This window comes from Pseudochaenichthys georgianus, chromosome 10 (genome assembly GCF_902827115.2).
Source record: "Pseudochaenichthys georgianus chromosome 10, fPseGeo1.2, whole genome shotgun sequence".
In the NCBI taxonomy this organism is placed as follows: domain Eukaryota; kingdom Metazoa; phylum Chordata; class Actinopteri; order Perciformes; family Channichthyidae; genus Pseudochaenichthys; species Pseudochaenichthys georgianus.
Genome location: NC_047512.1, coordinates 23,366,495 through 23,379,015, shown reverse-complemented (window position 1 = coordinate 23,379,015; position 12,521 = coordinate 23,366,495). Strand labels below are relative to the sequence as shown.

Sequence of the window (12,521 nt, the reverse complement as noted above, 5' to 3'; positions counted from 1 at the left end):
TGGCGGCTCCATCTATATAAGTGAGCATCCCCCACTGACTTTCAGGCGGCAGGGCTGAGGCTGGACGTCCCGACCCCGCTGATCTGCTGAGTGCAGAACCCTGCCGTCTCAGTATGGGCCCTGCCTACGTGAAGGGGCCGATTTCAGACACAGAAACGATACACATGCATTCTTATTGTTCAGATACATATACACTGCAGTTCAAAGGAGCAGACAGATAATCAGGTTTCTGAGCCTTCAGTCATGCCTTGACTGTAACTTTTACCTGATAGGCTGCAGAGTTTTTGTAAGTGGTACTAATACCACGAAGAAAGAGACATACCTGGAGGGCAGGAGCACTCTTGGCCAACGTCCCTAGTTGTCCTTAATTTTGGCAACAGCACCACCACTTTCTGAAGGCAGAGAAAAACACCTCCGTTTAAAATCCCAGTTCTAGACATTAATATATTTTTAATGAGGAAATCATTAAGAAACATTTCAGATAATAAAAGATTTACAAAATCTCAATGACTAACAATAAAAAAAGTCTATATCATCTGTCTCCCATTATATAAAGCTCCAAAATTGAAAGGGCTACCTCAATTCCTTTTCCATTTGATCAAATTATAGGTTGGGGTCTCATCAGTGGTTATATCACTCTATAAAGAGCTTTAATAGTAAACGTAATTAGCCAGCTGCATGCAATGTTGACCCTACGGTCATACATTAAAAACAAACTGATTTTAGGGGGAATAATTGGGAGCAATTGCCAAAAAAGTGCCAAGTCTGCGTTTGTCAACCTCAGTGCACTTTACGCACAGGTCTCGGTCAGAAGTTCACACAAACAATGTAGGCTGTTTATTTATTACAATAGAGGCCATTTAAGACAATAGATGCAATGTACCTCTTCCACGAATTTCCCTACTGATGAGCTCAGCTCTGGAGTTAGGGGTCCCATCCTCGTTTAGACAAGCCCTGTGCGGCGGCTGGAAGATGGAGGCTTTGTCCATCTCCATCTGCATTCGGCTCTCCAGCTGGAAGGTCTTGAGGGCTCATCAGAAGACACACGGTGATGGAGCTCATAGACAGCAGCAGGCACAGAGCGATGGGAAAACCTGGAAGCCACCGCTGCACCGAAGACTTGGGCGCAAACTCACACACAGGCTTACTTTCCCCGATAGAGTGGCTGGCTGTATCCATTGTAAAATCCTGTTTTACAGTCCTCTGGATGAACATAAAGTACCCCAAAAACGCCGTTTTGGAGTTCTGCGGTAAAACTCAGGCTCCGTAGAGTAGACAGCGCACCACAACACTGCACTCAAAGGTGAAAGTGCTGTCTTAAATTAGTCTGGAACAAGAGGCAGGAGCAGCGGCCAGTGCACACCGGGTTTACCTCCAACACACATGGGAGCGATATGCATGCCAACCAGAGTGAAAGGCGCCTTCAAACGTACTGGTGGTTGTTTCCTGTTGGGGAGTATCCACCATGAATGCGCGACTGAAACTACCACTGGGGCCAATTGTTTGCCTCCCTAAAAGTTGCATGTTCAACTAGTTGAGATGCGCCCGCCCTGCAGACCACGTGGGAGGCTACTGATTGACAACTGAGAGACTGGCTCGGCACCTCAGCACTGGTGTAGTCCAGGATGCTAATTGTTATTTTTCTAAAACCAATGCAGAATTTTTCGAAGTGAAGATAATGTGCCTTGTTGTGTGATAAACTGAAATGTGTAAATATAGTTTACATTTCCAAACTTACAAACGGTTTATGTGTTCAATACCTGACCCCAGCAGTGACTATAGCTAGGCCTAAAGAAGCATCTGGAGGATCATATAATATTGCAGATCCTTCAACAAATGTTTAGTTCACAGAGAAGGACGTAAATCAATCATATCTACTCCATTTAGAAACTTAAATAATACGAAAACTGTATATTAGTTTTTGATGTCTGAGTTTGATTATCTTTCAGCCGGCAGTAGCTCAGTGTCTATATTACCTGACTGAAGCAGAGGGTCCCCGTATGAATAGGACACGCAGTGTGGACTGGTACTGAGGAGCAAGGTCGCATCACTGCTCATAACACTAAAAATGGGCTAAATGCACTGTGTTGGATTAAGAGGTGTTTCTATTGCAATCTTCTATTTCCATTAGTTTCATTGTTATACCCAATTTCTACTTTGTACAATTATCATTTTTGAAAGGGTGCAGCTTTTCGTTCAACACGTGGTGTACAATGTTAATAGCATTACACATTTCCTGTTGGCGCCGCGCTAGGAGCTCCAGGTCAAGACCATCCATCATTTCAGTTAATGCTTTGCCAGACCATGTTCAGTGCTCATCAGGCGGCACTCTTGCAGTAACCTGAAAGCTTTTTACTGCCACCCGGTGGTTACATGAAGCTACTGCAACTGAACATCTCAATCACTGCACACACAGGAGACATTACAATAATCTATTCACGTTTATTGAGAAAAATGTACACAATACTGCAAAAGTCAGTGAAAAAAAAAGAAATAACAAATTGTATGTACAAGGATTTTCTGCCCGCAATAGCTTTTTTTACATCCATAGCGCTGAATAAATTACTACTGGCAAGACTGATGCTGGGTAAACCTAATCTCATTCTGGTACATTCCCCATCACTCACTTCACAATGCAGAAAGACAATGGACACAATTGGACCTGAATAAAAAAAGGGCTTTTACCAGAATTAAATTAGCAAATAAATATAAATCAATTTGGGAATTCCTTACATCAGAAATTGCCACAGAAGATAACAGAGCTGGTTGATGAGTTTGATTGAGTAAGAACACACCGGCGTAGGAGAGGGCACAGCGGAGCAGGGCAGAGGACTGATACAGTCAGCAAGGCCACACCTCTCCTGGAGAGGCCGGAAGTAGAGGCTGCGCTGTCATCATGAGAATCGCCATGGTGACAGCCAGGGCCTGACCAAGGTCACAGCTTCAGTCTTTTTTGCTGCTGCTGGTGGCTTCTGCGGCTGCTCTTGCTGCTGCTCTTGCGGTAGCAGGAGAAGAAGGGGTGTCGCAGGGCCTGCTCCAGACTGAGGCGCGTCGCTGGGTCGTACTCCAACATCTTCTCTACCAGGTCGAACAGCTGGTGGTGGTCCTCGCCCTTAGACAGCATGTAATTCTGATAACAAAAAAAAGGTGACGTTAGTCTAAGAATACTAAACAAACAAATCATACTGATATTTTTTCCAAGTTTTAGAAACAAAAAAGGTAGCTAACTTATATGCAATTCAAATGGTTGTCCTCTACATATCATACGTGTGAACTACATGCAGCATGGACAGGGTGGACAGACAGATTCTCTCAGAGGTGTGGACTCGAGTCACATGACTTGGACTCGAGTCACAAATTTGATGACTTGAGAATCGACTTGACAAAATCACAAAACACTTGCGACTCGACTTGGACACCAATGACTCGGGACTTGGACTTGAGCATTCTGACTTGAGGTGACTTGAGAATTTAATTCAGAGGTCTCCAACACGCCGATCGCGAGCTGCCGCTAGAAGAGCAGACTCCCGTCGGGGAGAGCAGAATCTTCAGCCGCTCCTACTCTTGCTGAGAATCCTTGCAGGCAGGGGCGGGTCTTTATTTAGCTGGGCCACCATGCGGCCAATCATATGCGAGGACACACTAGGATCATACCATTATGTGAAAGAAGGGTGGGTGCACAGCAGGTGTAGTGGTACAGGCCAGCTGCACAGAGCGACAGATTTAAATGCAAGCGCTTCGGAAAAAGTCAAGAAATGAGCAAAAACCGAAAAAAGAAGCAGCATCTGGCTGCATTTCAATGATATTGGAGAAAGCAAAGCTGAGTGCAGGATTTGTAAAATGAAAATAACCTTCAGAGCAGGGTTTTTTTTTGGCAACCACTCAGGATTTATTGTCAGGTGGGAGAAGTTCAGATCTTGTACTTGAGTAAAAGTACCAGAGTGTAGGAATACTCAGTTACAATAAAAAGTCCTGCATTCAAAATGTTACAAGTAAAAGTACAAAAGTATTGGCATCAAAATATAGTTAAAGTTCCACCTGCAGAGGGATCTAGATACAGGTGTTCTTTTCCCCATAGAGCCTGCTCGCTGCACATTATCCCTTGCATAAAGATAGATTGTGGGTCCCTTAAAACATGTTGTACACAGTGGAAATAAACATTCTGGTCACCTTAACATCAGGGATCTTATACATTAAACTCCTTCTGAATCACACCGTCACGGTAGCCTTACCTTACTGATCCCTCTTAAATTAGAAAAACACACGTTACTTTACCAGCAGAGAGAAAATGGATTATTAAATTAACTAATAAAGAGCAGTTTGATTATTAAGTATTATTCTGTTGATCGATGTCATCACATTTGGTGAAAAGCACATAAGGACTTGTTTATGACTCGTTTTGTCAAAGTTTAGGACTTGGACTTGACTTGAACTTGCCCATCCTGACTTGAGACTTGACTCAGACTTGAGCGCAAAGACTTGAGACTTGACTCAGACTTGAGCGCAAAGACTTGGACATGAGCGCAAAGACTTGGACATGAGCGCAAAGACTTGAGACTTGACTCGGACTTGCAAAACAATGACTTGGTCCCACCTCTGGATTCTCTTACCTTGAGGGGTTTGCAGTGTTTCTTGACATATCTCCCAGAAGTGCTCTGTGGATCCCAGTCAAGCTTGCACCGATGGATATACCGCCGCTTCCTGTACACACAAAGATAAAACCATTTCTACGAGTTAGAAACATTTCTTTAAATTCTGTCTGCATTGTATATGTTCAGGAGGAAGGAAGATGGTAACAAAAAGTTTAAAATCCACGTACTTTGTTTTCTGCATGAGTTTCATTGGGATGGGGCCCAGGACTCGCTCCATCATAGCAAGGTGCTCTTTACTGTCATGAGTCTGAAGGAGAAAACAATATCACTTTTAGCAAAATGCCATGGTAACTGACAGTGCTTATTAAGGTGCTAGCATTCTTTATTGTACATAAACCCAAACTATCCAGGCTCTGGAAGCCTTTATCCTACCATACTGTTATAGTTGATATGAAAAAACCCTGCTTCTTTATACCCACAGCATTACATTTAGCCAATACATTTGTTACCAACTGTAAATATCCTTTTATATTGTAACTATGATAATCAAATGCTAGCTCAAGTTTTGTCCTTGTGTGGTATGAGACGCTAAGAGACAACACATATATATGATGACGGTATTGTTTCATTTGAATTAAACAATAGTTTTGTTTTACACGAGTGAACGTGTAGACGATCTTCTAAATATGTTCAACATCAAGCTTTTCGTCAAGGACTATATGAGACCCAACCTATTCATTACTTGTAATACTAGGTTATAGCAGTTTCCCATGAGTCTTACCTGGAAGAGAGTATTTCCAAGGTAGTACTCAATGAGAATGCAGCCCACACTCCAGACATCACAGGCATGGCCCCAGCCCAGATCTGAAAGAGGTAATGTTCCCTGAATAAGACATGTCTCTGCTGAAGGATCTGCATAAGATGCGTTAAAAACTGCCACATACCGAGAATGACTTCAGGAGCCCGGTAGTGACGTGTGGACACCACAGAGGTGTGGTGCTCGTGCTCATATGTGGCGTTACCAAAGTCCACAAGCTTCACATCTGGGTTCCTCAACGTCCGTTCATCCCGTTTCTGAGTACAAACACACATCATGCTAATAAAACAGCTGCTCAAAACATGTGTAGAATGTGGCCAATGCTTCAGAAGGCATGAAAGATCCTTACCAGGTCAGGGTTGTACTGCATATTATATCCCGAATCAATGAAGAGAATATTCTCAGGCTTCAGGTCAGTGTGAGTCAGCTTGTTTTTATGCAGAACTGGAAGACAAGACCACACACATTCAAAACCAATCCTTAAAACTCTATTCTCCATTTACAAATGTGTCCGTCACTCACATCGCACAGCTCTGATGATCTGGTACGCCATGGGCCTGATGTGTTCAATGGGGAACGGCTGGAAATTGTTCTCCTTGAGGTAATCGTAGGTGCTGAGGCCGAGCAGCTCAAAGGCAATACAAATGTGGCCGTGGTAGTCAAACCACTCCAGTATGTGTACGCAAGCACTAGAGAGGAGGAGAGGACATGCAGAGTCAGTTTCTTGAAATTGTAAATTCTGAAAATACATGTGTTGATGGTGATCTGTATTAGTGGCCTGACTTACGATCTCTTATCCAAGTCGAGGGACTTCAACTGTTCAAGCACCTCTACCTCAGCCATAGCTGCCTCACGGTAGCGGTCTATGCTTTTAATGATCTTCAGAGCCAATCGAGCTCCATCACTGGAAACACAGAACATACTTTTAATATCAAATGTGTGGGATAGTGAGTTTTTAATTGAACTGTAAGGAATATTCTCATACTTAGAGTGATCAATGCATTCAACGACCTTCCCAAAGGCCCCTTCTCCTAGAGTACACACAATCTCATCTACAGAAAATAGAAAGCTGAAGTTAGCACCACAGAACAGAAAAGGTGAAGCACTGACTTTAGGCTGTTGCACTGCCTGATGTTTCTCTGTTTAGCTACACTTCTATAAACAGGCATCTGAACACTTGACTGCAACTCAATGCTAAATATGTTACACTGACAAGCAGTATTTAAAAAAAAAAAAAAAGTATTAAGTCTACTGGCCAAAATACAACAGCCTCTAAATTAATGTTTAGAAATAAAACCAGACAACAAGAGAGTGAGACACAAAGTGTGATCAACAGTAGAAAAAAAAAGTATATATTCTATACATCTCGCTCTCAGCATGTCTCCACTGTGATAGATGAGATGACCCTCGTCATCATCCTCAACACTCCTGGATCTTTTCCTGCTCCTGCGCTGTTGGCTCCTCCTCTGCACCCGGAACCGCCATCACATCAATAACCCATCAGTCAGCCACCACAATGCGACATCGTCATTCATTCAACCAGGCCAGGGGGGGAGGTGTAGGGGTGGATAGATTCGGCCCGTTCAGTAACACCGGCAGGCGAATGGACGGGAGGACGGAGCAGCAAATTCAAATTCAGCCCCGTCAGAGAAATTGGGCGGCAGCCACCACATAGTGTGTGTTACAGAAGAAAAACATGGCAACAAGATTTTCAGATGAGACTTTCTCAGAGTAGTACAGAAAAAAACTGAACTTGATTGATGACAGTCTATCTACATGTAGTTCTCTGTAACTCTTCCGAAACAAATACATTATTACCATCACGTCCTATTACTGCAAACTAAGATTTAAGCACAAAAACAGGGTCCATTTTTTTCTCTAGAAAATCTTTTAACACTCACAGGGTCTTACTTGCTGAGCCCCCTACTTGTCATTATTAAAAATCATGCTTAAATAGTTAAGAGTTGGATACACAGAGACAAAGAGAAAGGTGTTAGGCATTGGCTTAACACCCGTGATGGCCCATCTGATTTGGTGAAAAAGACAGGAGAGGAGAAGCGTGGAGAAGGATTTTCCCGTACCGTGGAGGACCTGGGGCGAGAGGGGCTCCGCCTGCGCCCTCGGTGCCGGCGGCTGCTTCGCCTGCTGCGACCGCTGCGCCCGGACGACTTGCTGTAGTGGTGCCAGTCACGCTCTCTGTCCCTGTAGGTCCCTTCACGACTGTCCTCCTCACAGGCCATGCCAAAACTGGGGTCCCGTGTGGGTCTTTCCCAAGAATCCAGCCTACGGTTCAGACTGCGGGTCTCCAAGTAATGCCTGCAGTCAAACGGAAAAAGGCTCAAATCAAAACCACGGAGCAGAAAGTCAGGTCGGAAATAGCCTGGCTCCCTGTCTGTGATAACGCTCTCGAATGAAGACTGCATATGATGGTGCTAATAGTCTGCCACTTGCTTGACACTCTACCCTGAGCCTTTTATGTCACGTTTGTAATTAGCAACAAGCTGATTTGCAGCCACCAAATAACTGACGTCCTGCTTAATGAGAGGCCATGGTTCAGAGAGAATTATATTAACTGTCCGTCATTACGTATGTAGTGCTTTTTGTGGTATGCAAATTCAACATGTGACGTAACAGGCGGTTATAACATATAAAGCCATCTCATTGGCAACTGTAAGCATTCCTTGAATCCTGTTCAACCTGACAGAAAGACACAATTGCTGACAGTGAGGAAAGGAAAGATGCTGTTCTGTGATTCGGCACCTGCATACCTACACCACAAGTGAACTGTGTTGTACCATATTTATCAAGGCCTGGGAAATGTGTTTGTTGCTTATAAAACATAACTTTTTCCATTACCTACCAACAGTTCCTTTAATATGCCTTGCTGAAAGTAATCCTAGAGTTTGCTTATTAAGGTTGGTCTGTATAGAATGTTTGAAATGGCTTCCAGCACACCCACACTGCAGGCCATGTTAGCACCTAAAAAGGATCAAGAAACCCCTAGAGCCCTGGCACCCTGCTGGTGTCAGTTGTCTTCCAGGAAGAAGTCTGCCCCCCTACAGAATTAAAATTAGAGTAGACCTGGAAACATCTACCCCTGGGCCATCAACAAAGAGAGAATTGCAAAACGTATTAACATTGCAAACTGAGGGCAAGGGGGTTCTTATTCTAAGTGTATTTAAGGCGAGACACGGCAGGCAAAAACATTGTTTTTCAAGTACTGGTCAATTTTGAGATGTTCTGCTATTTTGATTCCATAACATGTTTTCTTTCAGGCTTTTGGAAGGAAAACGTACAAAATACACATTTAAGTGTTTATTTTACTATAGTTTGTCTATTTGCGTCTGTATATTTCTCCTAAATTCACCAAAAGTTAGCATTCTAACGTAACATAAAGTACCGCGACCACTGGGTGCACCATGTCAACAGAGATATTGTTGGAAAGCTCCGTCTCTCCTGCACAATCTCATCAGATCCACATATGGTCATTTCCTTTGTATCAGCAAACAATCGTGAAAGTACAAAGGGGTCTTAAACCAAGAAACAAAATCTCATTGGCTGGTGTCAATTTCTGACAACGTGATTCGTTCAGAAGCGTCACGTGGTGTGCTAAAACACTTCCTGGTTAGCTTTCCACTAGAAATTGAAATCTGAAAATGGCAAAAGAACGGCGAACATTTTTTTCACAGAGAAGACGACAACAATTGTCACTTGCACGAAGCAAGGTTATACAAAAAACAAATTACCCCGAACATAAAATACCTTCACGGAGTGCGTCGATGCGCAAGCTATCATACAAAGAACAGGAGGGTTTAGCTAGCGCCTCACTGCAATCTGGAAAGGTCGTTTTCTCCAAACGAGTTTTTTTCTCCTACTCCGAGTTCGGAATTTCAACTTCAGTAGCACGTAGAGACACCAAACCTTCCAGTTATATTCCATCAATATTATGAAGGCTTTTACAGAAGGGTTTGTTCATATATAATTCATAGCCTGAATTATACAACATTGTATACCTAAAGACACGGCGAAAATGGATATTTTAGGGCTGTTGACAGTATTTTCTGATTTATGGAGTGATAAAAACAGATATCCAATATCCCTTCTCTAAAAGCCTTAGATACTAATATGACTACAAAATGAAACAAGAATGTTGAATCTGGCTTTATCCAAAGTTCAGATTTCGATTCCTGAAATGTGTTCAAATATGTGCATATTTAATGAGATAATGGCTAATTTGCATATTTAAACATGCTATTTCAGAAAACTTGTAATACAAAAGACAATTGCCGTATTGTAAGTAATTAACTGGAGAGATTACTAGCTGATACCTTTAAGTTAAAACAATTACCCCAGGTGAATAGGGTGTCTCGCCTTAATTACAAAAACACAAAGGGAATGGATATACAAGAGTTACCATGTAGCACAGGCAAAGGATTAGCTTGTTTACTAAACTGAAGTCTTGTGAATGTAACTAAAAGTTCAACTAAAACCGTGGCAGTACAACTCAATCTTAATCTAAAACGTAGAAACAGTATTGAGGGAATTATCCTATACATTTTCACAGAATGACTTACTATAATTCAAATCTTAATGATCTACATGTCGAAATAGTTGCTCCCTAACTAGCTTAACCAGTGTAATGGCATCCATTTTGCATATTAAGACAGGTATGAACAACAAATCTGAAATAATGCGGATCTGAACGGATTGTTGACATATCTGCCATTTCGATGTTGGGTTACATATATGATTTTAGGGATAAAGTAGTAGACAGTATGTATCCTTTATTTGTGCATGTTCCCATATGTTATAAAATATTTGGCTAACAGCTGTTCCACAGGAGATCCATAAATTGCATTTGTTCCACAAAACCCAGATGGAAATGATAATATTTTTAACAGTCTCCTGGGCATTACTGGATGTAATGAATAATGTTCTCCTCAGTTAAAATGAAGGTTATAACATTTGAAAATGGTACTTTACAAAAAAAAATACTGAAAGATATTTACCCGTCATAGGTCCGGTGTTGAAGTTGAGTTCTTCTTGACTTGTTTTCTCTTTCACTGCTATGTGAAAACTGTTTCTTTCGCTTACGACACTCCATTCTCTCCTCCCAGCTATACTCATCAAGCCAGACACCTGGGGAGCGCATTCGCTTCAACTGGCGCATCTGAAAGACATGGGAAACAGGTCAAAATGGAATTTCACTGCATTGGGGGATTGTTTCCAGAGATGCTGCACACATGTAAAAGAACATTCAACTGCCAAGTGTGCATTTAGTGGGGGTGTAGCCAGATTCTCGCTTCATCTTCTCAAATGAGAACAAGTATATATATACACAAATCAAGTTTTATTTATATAGCACATTTATAAACGATTTTTGGTCGAGTCAAAGTGCTGTACATATAATAAAATAGCCTACAATAGAGACACTTTACAGCAAATACAACAGCACAGATTGTTCAGAATATCAGTATGACAAAAACGACACCCTCTATCCTTAGACAAGTGTTGGACAGTGTCAAACTGCCCAATTTGGGTTATGACAAGACGTTGTTGGTTAATGTTTTTAAGTAGTTTTGATGTTGTTTTTAACATTATGAATCAATGGGGCAACTTTTTATAAAAAATAAAATCACACCGAAAGTGCTCGTCCGTTGCAGCTCTAAAACTATCCCAAAAGAGAACATTCTTCATAAAAATGGTGCAACGTTAGCAGGTTGAAAACATTGCAGTGCATTACAAGTAATGACGTTAATAACAAAACCTAAAATACTAACGGATAAAGAGTTATATTAAACGTAGGTTGATAAAAATTCCATAAGGGTGGCATAAAACGTGGAGAAGCTATAATGCTGGTCGACGTAGGGCGATGTCAGGCCGTAGATCTTCAGTTATCATGCAGTTCCAGAAACTTCGACCATTCAAATCTTAATCAATTGCTGAAATTACATAAGGTAATTTGCAACACAAAATGAGGCAACTATTTGTAGTCTTTGATTGGAAGGTTAACCAGTTGATTGGCTCGACGTAAATAAAGCATTGAGTCGTCGAATGATGATGTCGACCCAAAGGCCCGTCGAGCAGGCTAACTAATGCTAGCTTTTAAACTTTAGCCACAACAACACGCACATTAAGTGAGTGAACCTACATTGTAGTTTGTAGTAGTTTGTAGTAGCAACAAGCGATGTTTACTGTGAAAACTATATTTAGTGCCACCCAAACATTCCTACTTAACCTGCTAAAGTATTCGATGGAATAAATTCTCGTCGAAGTCACAGCTAATTAGCGACAGAGATCTGCCATGGCGGCCGTCCTTCGAGTTTTGGAAAGCTAACTAGCTAAAGTTGGCTAACATAAAGGGAATGTTCCATGGCTCAACTATTGGCAACATAATTAAGTGTCAGCTAACCATGATTCAAGAAGTGGACTTACCTGACGTTTCAAATAATGAGATTCGATAGTGTATGTTAGGTTATGTTAAAAATGCGAACAAAGGATAAAAAGGCTCCGACTAGCCGTCTTCAAAGATGGCGATCTGTGCCTGAATCCGAGGGAAGTTTACTTGAACGTCGTCAAACAAATCCAATGACGTAATAGCAACGCCCCCTGCTATGAAACATGGGCTTTTCTGTCCTGAGTTTATCCTTACAGGTAAAATAAAGTGCAAAGCCAAAGAGGCTCCCGTGTAAACTGTTGAAAATTGCATGGAAATGTACAATATCCACTGCTTAAAATGCATTAATATGATCTATTCTCTCCTCTCTTGATGATCGGGCAGAATATTTAGTAGGCTACTTGTTTTAATATTGCTTTAACAGCCCACATTATTTTTGGTTTATTTACTTTAGCATATTATGTACATTATCTATGGTCACACAAAGAGTAGAAGAGAGACCTAATACCTTGCCACCATTCATTCAAATAATATCACAATTTGATACAGTTCAAATTTATTTGGATGATGGTTATTCTTACCCATGCCTCGTTTGTTTTTTTAAGTTTTCTTCCATTATTTCCATCTACACTAATTTGGTCAGACCGAGAATTGGATTAAACAAACACACTTTAAAAACCAATGGCGTAAACGGCTCATTATACAACTTGCCTGA

At 41.6% G+C, this 12,521-nt stretch overlaps 1 protein-coding gene across 1 annotated transcript; it reads right to left on the bottom strand.

Annotated features, from left to right (window-relative positions):
- Positions 1 to 2,426: 2,426 nt before the first annotated feature.
- On the bottom strand, positions 2,427 to 11,967 carry LOC117454397 (dual specificity protein kinase CLK4-like). The gene is made up of 13 exons (XM_034093620.2): positions 11,845 to 11,967; positions 10,419 to 10,579; positions 7,491 to 7,725; positions 6,773 to 6,875; positions 6,395 to 6,461; positions 6,197 to 6,313; positions 5,932 to 6,098; positions 5,759 to 5,853; positions 5,537 to 5,666; positions 5,374 to 5,456; positions 4,820 to 4,899; positions 4,611 to 4,701; positions 2,427 to 3,130 (listed from the first exon to the last, which is right to left on the bottom strand). Exons 2-13 carry the CDS (start codon positions 10,577 to 10,579, stop codon positions 2,936 to 2,938), a joined length of 1,524 nt encoding a protein of 507 aa, XP_033949511.1. The 5' UTR covers positions 11,845 to 11,967; the 3' UTR covers positions 2,427 to 2,935.
- Between the last annotated feature and the right edge of the window lie 554 nt (positions 11,968 to 12,521).

What these genes read in the sequence shown, in the direction of transcription:
- LOC117454397 (XM_034093620.2), bottom strand. Translation starts at nt 10,579, where the DNA reads ATGCGCCAGTTGAAGCGAATGCGCTCCCCAGGTGTCTGGCTTGATGAG. An exon ending in TGCAGTACAACCCTGACCTG is followed by an intron (nt 5,667 to 5,758) that starts GTAAGGATCTTT and finishes GTTTGTACTCAG; the next exon opens with AAACGGGATGAACGGACGTT. An exon ending in GGCTCCTGAAGTCATTCTCG is followed by an intron (nt 5,457 to 5,536) that starts GTATGTGGCAGT and finishes TACCTCTTTCAG; the next exon opens with ATCTGGGCTGGGGCCATGCC.